The sequence below is a fragment of the Mizuhopecten yessoensis genome, unplaced genomic scaffold (assembly GCF_002113885.1).
Source record: "Mizuhopecten yessoensis strain PY_sf001 unplaced genomic scaffold, ASM211388v2 scaffold11071, whole genome shotgun sequence".
Classification (NCBI taxonomy): domain Eukaryota; kingdom Metazoa; phylum Mollusca; class Bivalvia; order Pectinida; family Pectinidae; genus Mizuhopecten; species Mizuhopecten yessoensis.
In genome coordinates, this window is record NW_018408865.1 from 47,712 (window position 1) to 63,044 (window position 15,333).

The window sequence follows — 15,333 nt, forward strand, 5'->3', positions numbered from 1 at the left end:
ATATAACAAGGAAAAGCTATATAGAGCATTCAAAATTACGTGTCCAGTTCAACATACAAAAGAATCGCATTACAATGCTGAACCTGATTACAAGTCAAAGTCTTCCAGTAAACAAATAGCCTCTTCACGATGTCATGGCACCTGAAATAACAAAATTTACCGATTTCCTGAAGCATCAAAATATAATAAAGGAAACTAGTTGTGTGTCGATACGTATTTATTCACAAATTAAGTGATGTTAATCATAACCATTAACATTTATTGTTACATGAAAACAAGGAGGTATTTCTCGGCCAGCTTTTTAAATTTATTTAGATTTCTGTCAGACACCTTTGTTTACTCAAAGCTAATTTCATTAAAATGTTCATGAAATACCATTTAAAGCAGAATGTCTTTATCCAGGACCTGGATTTGAACCTTATGCTGACCGCTCCAAGGGAGCTAAACTGTCTTTGACCTAGATCTCTAGCGGGACAATTAAAGTTTCAAGGGATAGAGACCTGGTAGAGTCTATGATATTTATACCTCACTGTAACCTTACATTGACCAGTAAATAAAAGCAAGTGATTAAGATCTCTAGTTGGACATTGACCCCTCCAAGGGAGAGACCTGGTACAGGCGATGATTTCGAACTCTAGCGGATGGTTGACTGCTTCAAGGGAGATACCTGGTGTAGTCGGTGATATTAATATGAAGCTGGACATGAATTGACTGCTCCAAGAAAGAGACCTAGTCACAGTCAGTGATGTAAATCTGAAGCTGGACATGAATTGACTGCTCCAAGAAAGAGACCTAGTCACAGTCAGTGATGTAAATCTGAAGCTGGACATGAATTGACTGCTCCAAGAAAGAGACCTAGTCACAGTCCGTGACATAAATCTGAAGCTGGACAATTAACCACACCTGATACAGTCCATGAGGGGTAGCTGGACAATTGAATTGACCACTCCATAGAAGAGACTTGGTACAGTCCATGATGTAGACATCTGACTGTAACCTTATGCTGACCATTCCAAAGGAGATACCTAGTACAGTCAGTGGTTTGGATGTGTAGCTGGACGTTGACCACTCCAAGGGAGATAACCTGCTACAGTCTTATGTTGAAAATCTTTATAGCTGGATTGTGTAAATCTGTCACCTGTAGCTGGATCTAAACCTTGTGTTGATTGCTTTCAAGGTGAGACCCAGTAGGGCTTGTGTGATGTAGATATCTTGGTCATCTGTCTGTAAAAATAATTACCAAGAATTCATTAAGATAATAGTCATATAGCAATCATGAAATTTTTTAAACAAAAAAATCTCCAAAAAAACTGCATTACAAAAGGAGAAACTTTGAATTACATATGGAAAATTTACCAAATATAAATCTGAAAAAATAAAAAATAAATGGTGTTTTCATATTTTTCACAAAAGTACTGAACAATTTTGTACCATCCAATTGTCTTTAAATGGTTTCTGGATGATATTTATTAAAATCAACTAATCCTCTGTAAATCAAATATGGATGAATGACTATTGATCACTATGGACTATTAATGATGGTTACCTGATATTTAAACTGTGTGAATTTATGCCATTGAATAAAACTGAAACATTTGACCATGAGAATATAACATTTTAGCATCATTATTATACATACTTTACTGAACTCCATGTGAAACTTTCCAACCTCATCAACGAAATTGATAGATCGGGACTCGTCATCACAATACTCAAAGTCTAGAGCTGTAAAACCACACAAATAGGTAAGTTTTAATTAACTTCTTAAGCATAATGAATGCATGCAGAGTAAGAACTATAGATGTAAGAACACTTTCCTCAAAAAGATGCAGCTTAATTTACCAACAGTTATAATTCCAACACTACAACATCATACACAATTAGACGTACTTTCATTTCACGAAATGTTATCACTAAAAGCATAGAAATGCTAGCTCACTTATATGTACATACAAAACAGTGCAGTACTCTACATAATGTAAAGAATGATGCATTTTCTCTGGTATTTTCTGGGGGTTGAAAAAAACACAGTCAGGCTTTTGATTAATATTACCATGACCCCACCCCATAAGTGCCCTATTTCTAATGTGATTGACCTTTCACTTCTTTATGGTCCAAACCACCCACGTGCACCCCTTCAGGATGATTTACCAACTTACTTGAAATGGGTTTTTTTTTTTTTTTTTGTAATTCCCTGCAATTATTTGAATTATGTAACCCAAATTGCTAAGTGCCCAGGGTGATGATTAGGTCTAATACTAGGACACATGTACAACGTATGATCTCAACTCCAACTGTTAAAGTTACAGTTATATATCTTTTACTCAACACTAAACACTTTATATCAACATTTACTTACTGTTGACTCCAGCTTGTCGAGCTGCCTTAGAACTCACCAGGGAACTGCAAATCAAAGTACATGTACCGGTAAATAATAACATATCCATTCAGCTTCTTGCATGACTTATTACTAACTCAATTTTGTATTTTTTTCTTAACCCTTTCACCACCGTAAACCATAATGGACTCATCCCCATAAATGCATGGTAGAGTCTACTAAGTTACCTAGGGGTGAAAGGGTTAACTATGAAATAATTTTTTAAAAAGTGGAACATTGTACAGTACTACATTCACTAAAAAATACATTGTGTACCTAAAACAACAAATTGCAGGTCCATTAGTAATTAACAGTCAACAAGATTTATAGAATCAAGATATATAAATGTAGGGTAATCACATACTCTTCCACCAACTTTACCACTTAACATTTATACTTTGTGTTACAGTATAACTTACAATGAATATTGAGAAACGGTTATGATCTTATAAGGATATACTCTACCATGGCAATGATGTAAAGACTTATTGTATTGGTAAATAAACATTTAAGTGTAATTGGGCAATAGAAATGCATGCAAATCAGCATATGCTGTGTATAATGGAATATATGTATATGAACACCAAATTTGAAAATATTGCAAAATAATTAACTCGAGCCAAATCAGGCTTCCTTGCTTATTATTTTTGCAACAAATTCCTTATCATTGTTATATATTCCACTATAGTATATGCACATATGTGGATTATATCTTTAATACATGTACACAGAACACACACCTGACCGTCCAGAAAACATCCCCAGTCTCATCTATAACAGTGATGTCTAGCCAGCAAGCATTCTATGAAAACAAATTATCACCATCTATAATTATATATTGTACATGTGTTTCACTTAAATTACATATAAATTTTAGAATTTCGAACGGCTGATTGTCTTTGCAACCACAAAGAAGACACACAGGACTGCTGTGATTTAGCTAAAAAAACAAAGACCAAATTAAAATACGAGGTATATTGAATCTGTTATAAGAATATATAATAGCTTTGAGTTTTTGTAATATTATAGGCAAAACCATGTTAGAAACTAAATGTATTTCTGAACAACAACATTTCCCCTCTTCTTTATCATATCAATAAATTAACCCTGATATTGCTATCTCTGCTTTACTGCACATTACATAAAGAATAGGTTATTAATTTACTTTATATCACAAAATATGTGGTTATTTATCTATCAGAAACTATTATCATCAGAGCAGTTTAGCTTTGGTTAAACCAACAAACCTGCACTTTCCCTTTGAACGCCTCTGTTTTCCATGGAAACACAATTTCTTTGTTTATTATTTGACGTTCATGGGGTTCTATCAGAACAAACTGTGCGTACCCTCCACCTGTTACGGAGAAAGGAGATTTTAGGGCTTTAGTTTATAACAGATATATCCTTTAAGAAAATATACTGACTTATCTCACACAGGCAAATTCTATTACCTGGTAGTTAAAATTTGAAGTCATTACTTCATTCTTTGTTTCTAATTTCAAAATTTCCTAAATTTTAATATATTTATGATATAACTAACTAAAACTCCAAACAAAATTTGGAATTCAGGGTATATGCCTGTGGAATTGGTGGTTTTTGCTGTAACTTAATTTCTTGTCATGGATTTACATCAAAATTAAATCAACACATAATTTGGATAAATACATCACCTTATAAGGTATGTTATAAGGTAGTTTATAAGTACTCTTTCAAAATGACGGCTATTGATATGAGGACACTGACCTTTATTACTGTGACAGTTTAGACCTCTGAACTGCTGGTCCCAAATCTGCTGCTTCATCGTCCTCAACTGGACAGTACAGTTGTAACCATGGAGACCTGACAAAATCACAAACACACACTGGATTTATAGAATGTATGTAAAATTAATTTATTTTACAACAATTATAAAAGAAATTATTTTAATTTCTATTGATCACTCTTGTTGGCCCTGGATGTTAGCACACATGGGTTTTAATGTGGGAGGAAACCAGAGTACCCGCAGAAAACCCCACGAGGTTGAGCAGGTGACCCCATACCTCTTCACATCAAATCGGGGAATTGAACCCTAGTGACCTTGAGGAAAGGCAATTGTGCAACCAACCACCAAATGTATGCAAGGTACTTTCTTGTATCACCCTCACATTGTATGTCTAGTCAAATACGTTTCATGTCCTTTTAATCAATACATTAATACACTCTTATCTTAATGCATCGCTGAAAATTTTAATTAAAAAATGGATCATAATTTAGTGCTACATTTTTAACAAAGAAATATAGTGATTTTATATTACCTGGTAAGTGGTTAAAATTGCAAGAAAAAAACAAAATGTCATCACCACTGAAATAAATTTGTTTACAGTATGTTTACATAACTGTTCACTGTTTAGTCAGTACTTGTAGAACAGAACAAATACTGCAGGAATGGAAATTTTAGTGAGCAGAAATTTTCATATTTTAATTCTTTAAACTGCCATACTTTCAAATAGGATGAGTTGGAAATGTTGCAGTGGTACACATTTCATACATTTGCATGTACATTTTTCAAGGTCACTTTGGTGAACACAATTTTTTTTTAAATGTTCAGGTCAACAGCTCTATTGTGAAACATAAGCAGTACATACTAATATTCTTTTGACAAAGTATTAAACACAAAATCAATTTTAATGACTATTTACATGAATTAAGACACTTACCAAAAGCAGAATCAATATCGTCTGTTACAACGGGAGGTAGCGGTGGACTGAAGGGTCTGGAATTAAAGGGGGAAAAAATCTGGAGAGGTGGGATACACCATATAGACATATTTGTGCTAATCTGGAGAGGTGAGATACACAATATAGACATATTTGTGCTTATCTGGAGCGGTGAGATACACAATATAGACATATTTGTGCTAATCTTGAGAGGTGGGATACAAAATATAGACATATTTGTGCTAATCTGGAGAGGTGGGATACACAATATAGACATATTTGTGCTAATCTAGAGAGGTGGGATACACAATATAGACATTTTTGTGTTAATCTGGAGAGGTGGTATACACAAAATAGACATATTTGTGTTAATCTGGAGAGGTGGGATACACAATATAAACATATTTGTTCTAATCTGGAGAGGTGGGATACACAATATAGACATATTTGTGCTAATCTTGAGGGGTGGGATACAAAATATAGACATATTTGTGCTAATCTGGAGAGGTGGAATACACAATATAGACCTATTTGTGCTAATCTGGAGAGGTGGGATACACAATATAAACATATTTGTTCTAATCTGGAGAGGTGGGATACACAATATAGACATATTTGTTCTAATCTGGAGAGGTGGGATACACAATATAAACATATTTGTTCTAATCTGGAGAGGTGGGATACACAATATGGACATATTTGTGCTAATCTGGAGAGGTGGGATACACAATATAGACATATTTGTGCTAATCTGGAGAGGTGGGATACACAAAATAGACACATTTGTGCTAATCTGGAGAGGTGGGATACAGGTGTTCATTTAACCTAAGCTCTCTACACTATCAAAGCAAAGCCATTTAAGAGGAAAACTCACTAGTTACAGAGTGTCTTTAATTGTAGGGAATTATGCACATATCAATAGCCAAGTTCTTTTAAAGATATCAGTGACCTGGTGTTGAATCTATTCCATTTTGATGTGAGCTGTTTGTTATGAAGATATCATCCAAACAGATCTTGATCCTGAAGATTTATATTTTTCCACCATTTTGACTTTAAATAAATGGTAAAAGTTCTGCTTAAAAAGTTAAAGTTCAAAACCAGACCAGCAATCCATATATTGAACACAGCATTTTTATTTTTACTTAATTAAAATTGAATAATAATTCCTTGGCCACATGTAGACATTGAGTGACAGTAACTAGTCAAAATTATGTTTTGTAAGTAAAATGTACATGTAGACATACCCCTGTGGGTAAAAATAATCGCCATAAGGGGAGTGGGAAACTTACTCTACCGAGTTCCCTTTAAATGTGTATGATAATTGACATGCATGCCCCTTTCTGTAAGAATAGTGGCCTTAACTTAACAGAATTGTGATACTTACGCTACTGAGTTCCCTATAAATGTGTATGATAATTGACATGCATGCCCCTTTCTGTAAGAATAGTGGCCTTAACTTAACAGGACTGTGATACTTACGCTACTGAGTTCCCTCTCAGACATCGGTCCACCAGGTGGTGCAAGTTAAAACCAACACAGATAAACGCCACCTCTCCTCCGTCCTGTAATGGATAATTGTAGAAATTCATAATAACAATTATCATCCATGGTAACTTTTAATACTCCAACCATTAGAATTATACATATACAGTAAATCACACATATGAACATGCTTATAATTTTGTACATAACTTTCTCATAATAGAGTTCTTTTTCCCTTGGTAGGGAATTATCTCATGAACACCAAACTTTATATTATATTTCCTAACTCATTTTAGTTAGAAGTCATGTTTAAGGTCCAATGTAGTTTGTTGTATTTAAGATTTAGCACTTAATCATATATCATTTTTTCAGTAAGAAAAGTAAGTCAAGGTATTATTATAATTATGTAAAAAAATGTATTAATGATTATGAAAATTAACAGATTTTGAATCAATCTCCACATATTGATTGATAAAGTACTAAATTGTGTGCTTCAGACTTCGGACGAAGTACATACTCATTGTTAACCTTCCACACTGTTATGGCTAGACCCCTAGGGTGGGGATACATGTTGTTTGATTATCTTCACCACTGTTATGGTAAGACCCCAGGGGTTGGGATACATGTTGTTTGATTACTTTTCACACAGCTATGGCTAGTCCCCTGGGGTGGGAATACATGTTTGATTACCTTCTACACTGTTATAGCTAGTCCCCTGGGGTGGGGATACATGTTGTTTGTTTATCTTCCATACTGTTATGGATAGACCCCTGGGGTGGGGATACATGTTTTTTGATTACCTTCGCCACTGTTATGGTAAGGGATACATGTTGTTTGATTACCTTTCACACAGCTATGTCTAGTCCCCTAGGGTGGGAATACATGTTTGATTACCTTCTACACTGTTATAGCTAGACCCCTGGGGTTGGGATACATGTTGTTTGATTACCTTCCACACTGTTATAGCTAGACCCCTGGGGTTGGGATATATGTTGTTTGATTACCTTCCACAATATTATGGTTAGACCCCTGGGGTGGGGATTTATGTTGTTTGATTACCTTCCACACAGCTATGGCTAGTCCCCTGAGGGGGGGATACATGTTTGATTACCTTCCACACAGCTATGACTAGTCCCCTGGGGGGGGGATACATGGTTGATTACCTTCCACACAGCTATGGCTAATCCCCTGGGGTGGGAATACATGTTTGATTACCTTCCACACAGCTATGACTAGTCCCCTGGGGTGGGGATACATGTTTGATTACCTTTCACACAGCTATGGCTAGTCCCCTGGGGTGGGAATTCATGTTTGATTTCCTTCCACACAGCTATGGCTAGTCCCCTGGGGGGGGAATACATGTTTGATTACCTTCCACACAGCTATGGCTAGTCCCCTAGGGTGGGGATGCATGTTTGATTACCTTCCACACAGCTATGACTAGTCCCCTGGGGTGGGGATACATGTTTGATTACCTTCCACACAGCTATGGCGAGTCCCCTTTGGAGGGAGTATATGTTGATGGTGTCGTTCTCCCCTACTGGTTTGTTGGTGCTCACCCAAGAACTCCATTTCAGAGGAAAGGTCTTCAGCAGTGACCTCTGGTAAGGACTAGGTCAAGGTCAAAGGAAAAGGTCAAAAAGCATGTTATAAGAAATATGAGGAAAGTTCAAGAAATAATAAATGATACAGATAATTAACAGAAATAATATAACACTTAAAGCAAAATATATTTCCAGATATATGATCAAATCCACTTTACATGTATTCATTTTATTGCATTGTGTTTATATTAGATTAACGAAAAACAATTATTTATTTTATGATTAAAGTATACCTGTCTTTAACAGCACAGCCTTTCTTGGTATCAAAGAAGATAGGGTTGCATGAGTAGATTCTGATGGCCTTAGTGTTCTGCAGGGACTGAGCACTGAAATCGTACCAGCGGACGGAGGCAGCCATTGTATGTACGGACAGGTCACGACTCTGCACACACACCTCATTGTCACTGGCATCAACAAACGCCAGCTGCCAAAACACACACGAGTCTCTGGAAAACATCCACCAATCTTTGTACATCTATTCTTAAGTGACCATCAGGCAGGCTTACTTAGTTTACTGAATCAATAGCTAGCTCTTAGAAACTCTCAGGATATGGATAATGTCAGCTCTCCCCTAGCAGCCACAATGTGGATGCTGTCCCTTCCAACACTTATAAATAGCCAGGTGATGTGACAGTTCTCCCTAGTTGTACAGGATTGGATGCTATCCCAAGTGATCTTTGATATAAGAGTTGTCTCTAATGTACCATAAAAGATATGGGTGATGTCCCTTAGTTAGCAAGGACTTTAGTGATGTTACATTGTAACACTGAGGAATTAGTGATGTGTCATTGTTACCCCGAGATCTGTGTTGTGTCCTATAACCATAAGATAAAGGTTTTGTCTCCTTGTTTCCCCGAGATATGGGTATCGCCCCCTTGTTTCCCCGAGATATGGGTATCGTCCCCTAGTTTCCCAGAGATAAATTAGGGGCAATTTCCTTAGGTATCCCTGAGATAAGGGTGAATCAGATGACCCCTAGTAATCCTGAGAATTAAATGGGAATGTCTCTTAATAGCCCTGAGATATGTGTGATATCCCCTAGAAACCCTAGGGTAAGAATGCTGTCTCCTGGTAACAATGACTTGAGGTATTTGGGTAATCCCCTAGAAACCCTGAGATATGGATGATATCCCCTAGTAGCGCTGAGATATGGATGATATCCTGAAGAATCTCTGAGATATGGACCATATTCCCTAGAAACCTGGAGATATGGACGATATCCCCTAGAAACCCTGAGATATGGATGATATCCTGAAGAATCTCTGAGATATGGACCATATTCCCTAGAAACCTGGAGATATGGACGATATTCCCTAGAAACCCTTAGATATGGACGATATCCTGAAGAATCTCTGAGATATGGACGATATTCCCTAGAAACCCTGAGATATGGACGATATCCTGAAGAATCTCTGAGATATGGACCATATTCCCTAGAAACCTGGAGATATGGACGATATTCCCTAGAAACCCTGAGATATGGACGATATCCTGAAGAATCTCTGAGATATGGACGATATCCCCTAGAAACCTGGAGATATGGACGATATTCCCTAGAAACCCTTAGATATGGACGATATCGCCTAGAAACCCTGAGATATGGATGATATCCCCTAGAAACCCTGAGATATGGATGATATCCCCTAGAAACCCTGAGATATGGACGATATCCCCTAGAAACCCTGAGATATGGATGATATCCCCTAGAAACCCTGAGATATGGATGATATCCCCTAGAAACCCTGAGATATGGATGATATCTCATAGAAACCCTGAGGTAAGGGTGTCATTTCCTGGTAACAATGGCATATAGGTGTTGTCCCCTAGTTGTTTAAGATATAGGTGTCATCTGCTGAGACAAGGTTGTTTATTTCTATTTACCCTTAGGTATTGGATGATGTCCCAAACTTACTAGCCCTTGGCTATGAGTGGTGACCTGTAGTTAACTCACATCAAGGCCTTCTCCACATCTGTCTACTTACTAGTCCTTGGCTATGAGTTATAACCTGTAGTTAACTCACATCAATGCCTTATCCACATCTGTCTACTAACTAGTCCTTGGCTATGAGTTATAACCTGTAGTTAACTCACATAAAGGCCTTCTCCACATCTCTCTACTTACTAGTCCTTGGCTTTGAGTGATAACCTACAGTTACCTCACATCAAGGCCTTCTCTACATCTCTACTTACTAGTCCTTGGCTATGAGTGATGACCTGTAGTTAACTCACATAAAGGCCTTATCCACATTTCTACTTACTAGTCCTTGGCTATGAGTTATAACCTGTAGTTAACTCACATAAAGGCCTTCTCCACATCTGTCTACTTACTAGTCCTAACTTGACTATGAGTGGTAATCATGACCTACAGTACTCACACCAAAGCCTTATCCACATCTGTCCACTTACTAGCCCTTGGCTATGAGTGATAACCTGTAGTTAACACACATAAAGGCCTTCTCCACATCTGTCCACTTACTAGCCCTTGTCTATGAGTGATAACCTGTAGTTAACTCACATAAAGGCCTTCTCCACAGCTGTCCACTTACTAGCCCTTGGCTAAGAGTTATAACCTGTAGTTAACACACATAAAGCCCTTCTCCACATCTGTCCACTTACTAGCCCTTGGCTATGAGTTATAACCTGTAGTTAACACACATAAAGGCCTTCTCCACATCTGTCTACTTACTAGTCCTTGGCTATGAGTGATAACCTGTAGTTAACTCACATACAGGCCTTCTCCACATCTCTCTACTTACTAGTCCTTGGCTATGAATTATAACCTGTAGTTAACTCACATAAAGGCCTTCTCCACATCTGTCTACTTACTAGTCCTTGGCTTTGAGTGATGACCTACAGTTAACTCACATCAAGGCCTTCTCCACATCTGTCTACTTACTAGTCCTTGGCTTTGAGTGATGACCTACAGTTAACTCACATCAAGGCCTTCTCTACATCTCTACTTACTAGTCCTTGGCTATGAGTGATGACCTGTAGTTAACTCACATCAAGGCCTTATCCACATCTCTACTTACTAGTCCTTGGCTATGAGTTATAACCTGTAGTTAACTCACATCAAGGCCTTCTCCACATCTGTCTACTTACTAGTCCTAACTTGACTATGAGTGGTAATCATGACCTACAGTACTCACACCAAAGCCTTCTCCACATCTGTCCACTTACTAGCCCTTGGCTATGAGTGATAACCTGTAGTTAACTCACATAAAGGCCTTCTCCACATCTGTCCACTTACTAGCCCTTGGCTATGCGTGATAACCTGTAGTTAACCCACATACAGGCCTTCTCCACATCTCACTACTTACTAGTCCTTGGCTTTGAGTGATAACCTGTAGTTAACTCACATAAAGGCGTTCTCCACATCTGTCCACTTACTAGTCCTTGGCTTTGAGTGATACCCTGTAGTTAACTCACATAAAGGCCTTCTCCACATCTGTCTACTTACTAGTCCTTGGCTTTGAGTGATAACCTGTAGTTAACTCACATACAGGCCTTCTCCACATCTCTCTACTTACTAGTCCTTGGCTATGAATTATAACCTGTAGTTAACTCACATCAAGGCCTTCTCCACATCTGTATACTTACTAGTCCTTCGCTATGAGTTATAACCTGTAGTTAACTCACATCAAGGCCTTCTCCACATCTGTCTACTTACTAGTCCTTGGCTATGAGTTATAACCTGTAGTTAACTCACATCAATGCCTTCTCCACATCTGTCTACTTACTAGCCCTTGGCTATGAGTGATGACCACAGTTAACTTACATCGAGGCATTCTCCACATCTCTCTGCTTACTAGTCCTAACTTGACTATGAGTGATAATCATGACCTACAGTTAACTCACATCAAGGCCTTCTCCACATCTCTACTTACTAGTCCTTGGCTATGAGTGAGGACCTACAGTTAACTCACATCAAGGCCTTTTCCACATCTCGTTGTTGAGTGATTCCTGTGTATGGACTCTTTTTCCTCAGATATCTAAACACTCTTTTGTTCCTCTGTTCAACACATCTAGAACACCAAAGATGTGTGAACTTTAAACAATGATTGGAAATAAATGGACTTTGACATTCATTTTGATACAGAGTATCTCATAACATTACTTTTCTGTTTTGACAAAGAGTTTATAATATCTTCTATGAGCATCTGGTACCTAAGATATTGATTATGGGAGCAGTCTATTTACCTTGACTGATACAAGCTTAGCAAACACCACAAATATATACCCCCTCCTTGAATTGTTAGGATTGAAATTCCCTATTTTCTAACAGATTATGAATTATATAAACTTAATACAATAAATAAACAATGCAATTTATTTCACAGTTAATTCATCACGCCTGAAACTTCATAATGAACTATTCCAACCTTTGAATTGGAAGCGTTCAAATGAGTCTTCAGGGGTGAATGAGTTATTCAACATTTTCCTAGTTTTGCCAATGTGGACATGCAGTGGATCTGTTTCCAAATATAAACTGATAAATCCCTGAAATGCACACTGTAATACAAAAACCAGTCACACATGACAAAGAAACGACCAATTGAGCACAGTCACCTTCTAATGCAGGTTGTCTTGAGTTGAGATACTGAGGTAACATTGCCAGCTCCTGATGCTTCAGCTTCACTTTTTGGAGCGTACTTCAAGAAAATAGGCTTCCATAATGAACTGAAATCAAACAAACATCAAACTTTCAAAAATTGTATGAACTATAGATTGACCAGTTATCATTTCAAAAATGATTTGTTCAGAATAAAGGAGAAACCACTGAAATGAGTAGTTCTGATAGACCAATTCTTTCCTAGCGACTAGCATCACTACATTTGTAAAGATGGATCAGTTAATGACACGGAAAAATATGGATGATACATACTTGTCGTTGGCTAAGTTCCGCCATCGCTGACAAACTTGAGACACCAGAATCAGGTCCTGGGCACCAAAGAAACTAAATATTTTCAAAAGGACTTCATCTGGTATCCTACAAAAGAAGTAGGAATCTTTTTTAAATTTCTATGTTGGATGTGTACAGTACATTGAAAGTATATATGTAATGGACAATAATATTATATTAGCTCACTGCCAGTTGAGCCAATACTTTTCATTCATTCGTACAGCTGTTTGTTAGAAACAGTATAAAGTAATATTAATTTGCTTCTTAATTTCACCTTTTTTATTACTTACATTTTCAATATTACATATTCAAATTCCTGTTATATTTTTGGTGATTCTATATAACATAGGCTTCATGCAAAACTTACTCATGAATAGTTGCCTTTCGTTGTGACGTCCTTGTGGAATGTTTTGATGAAGTGTGAAACCCATGGCGAGGAAGATTAGCTGATCTCTTTGTATTGGAACTAGTGCCAATTGGTGTTTTTCTTAAAAGAAAACAGCGCTTATAGTATAGAAAAAGTATCCCTACAGTACTGATATATAACAAAACATATCCAAAGTTACCCCAAAAAAAAGAAATGTATGTATATTACTTATGATTAAGTGAAAGGCATTTTGTACTGCAAAATATTGCAATATTGATTAAATAGAAATGAAATTTAGATTTATCGACAGATCAAGGCACTTCATTGTAACATTCAGACATATTTAAGCAGAATTATTTGAAACAGTAACCAGAACATAGTATGAAAATATACGTCTCCCACATAAACAAAAAACATTTGAGATGTATATTAATAATGATATATATAGCATGTAATAAACTTTGACACTTCGTTTTCACAGTACATGTGAGAATGCTTCCATCACACAAGGCTGATTGTGATGTTCATAGTTAACTTCAATTTTGATACAGGCTTATTTCTGCTACCACTCAGTAACTCTAGACCAGACTCTAATAAGATATATGAATTAAAAATTGATATTGTCTATGTGTATGAAGTTACATGTACTTCACCAGAGTGAAACATGCATGCACACAGTTCAGTAGGGAATATAGTCTTAAATAGCTGATAACCTCATCGTTGATTTTTTTTAATGAGGCTGAGATAGAAATCATCTCTATCCAATATAGTCTGAGTTTCCTCTGGCCCTGACAACAGGTTGAGACATTTTATAGATGTCTGGTGCTAGTCAAAATGTCAAAGTCTGGTGTCAGGGCCAGAGGAAACTTGCATTTGAGCTACATTTTTTTGACATACGTGACAGGAACGGGAAAATATAACGGACAGGCTGGGATTCGAACCAGGGATCTCAGACTCTAACCGCTACGCATACAGAACCCCTACTTTCAGTTTACAGAGTAACGCAAAATAATGTAAAACTCTTTTACCTCGTCTTCTGGTCTCCTGAACGTGGAGGTGTAGACTTGTGACTCGACAAATAGTTGAACATAACACTTTTGTGAGGATTCATCGTGTATTCAAATTACAAAGCTAGGTCTACGGTTTACATGCAATGTTTTTGGCAGAGCACTGACAACACACGGCCATATTGTTTATAGTGATCGTACTCGACACAAGATCGATGTTGATCAGTTAACGAACCACAAATATGAAGGGAGGCAACTCGGTCATTGAAATTTCGGACCATTCAGCCATCGAATGATAATTCACAGTCATTAAGTTGATCCGACAGGGAGTTCATAATGTAAAGGAAATTGTAAATGATCAAATTACGCGAGTTTCAATAGATGAGAGAATCTCAGAGTATCACGATAAGAATTTTAGTACCTTTGTAAAAAATAAACCTTGGCTTTACATCTATTAATGTGTGATGTCTCAATATAATCACAGGAGTCTAAAATTCTGTCAAAAATTAATAACAACAGTTATACCATAAATAAACCCCTATGATATGCTAATTCTTCAGCTTATTATTATTTTTATGCATTACTGTTATTATTAATTTTTGACAGAAATTCATACTCATGTGATATGATTCGGAAGAGACATAATTTTATTATCATTTCGTCATATATATGTATTTTATATAATAGGTCAACTCAAGTTAGTTCATATGTAATAATAAATGACATGAGTATATTCACTTATACGGTTACCATGTGATATAAGGAAATCTCAGCCCGAATAACTGTAGGAAACAAAAATATCTGTATGTAATAGGAGTGGGAAAATGCACGGCCAAAACTGGGTTCGAACCCGGGACCCTCCGAACTCTAGTTAGACGCTCTACCAATTGAGCTTCC

The 15,333-nt window shown here is 36.9% G+C and overlaps 1 protein-coding gene across 1 annotated transcript; it reads right to left on the reverse strand.

The window, feature by feature from the left end:
• Nucleotides 1–208: 208 nt before the first annotated feature.
• LOC110465352 (F-box only protein 15-like) lies at nucleotides 209–14,628 on the reverse strand. Its single transcript, XM_021521114.1, has 15 exons — nucleotides 14,458–14,628; nucleotides 13,430–13,549; nucleotides 13,045–13,149; nucleotides 12,729–12,839; nucleotides 12,086–12,184; nucleotides 8,393–8,605; nucleotides 8,031–8,166; nucleotides 6,553–6,635; nucleotides 5,074–5,129; nucleotides 4,121–4,216; nucleotides 3,625–3,731; nucleotides 3,118–3,179; nucleotides 2,360–2,403; nucleotides 1,640–1,725; nucleotides 209–1,224 (listed from the first exon to the last, which is right to left on the reverse strand). The coding sequence occupies exons 1-15, from the start codon at nucleotides 14,538–14,540 to the stop codon at nucleotides 1,135–1,137; spliced, it is 1,491 nt and encodes a 496-aa protein (XP_021376789.1). The 5' UTR covers nucleotides 14,541–14,628; the 3' UTR covers nucleotides 209–1,134.
• Between the last annotated feature and the right edge of the window lie 705 nt (nucleotides 14,629–15,333).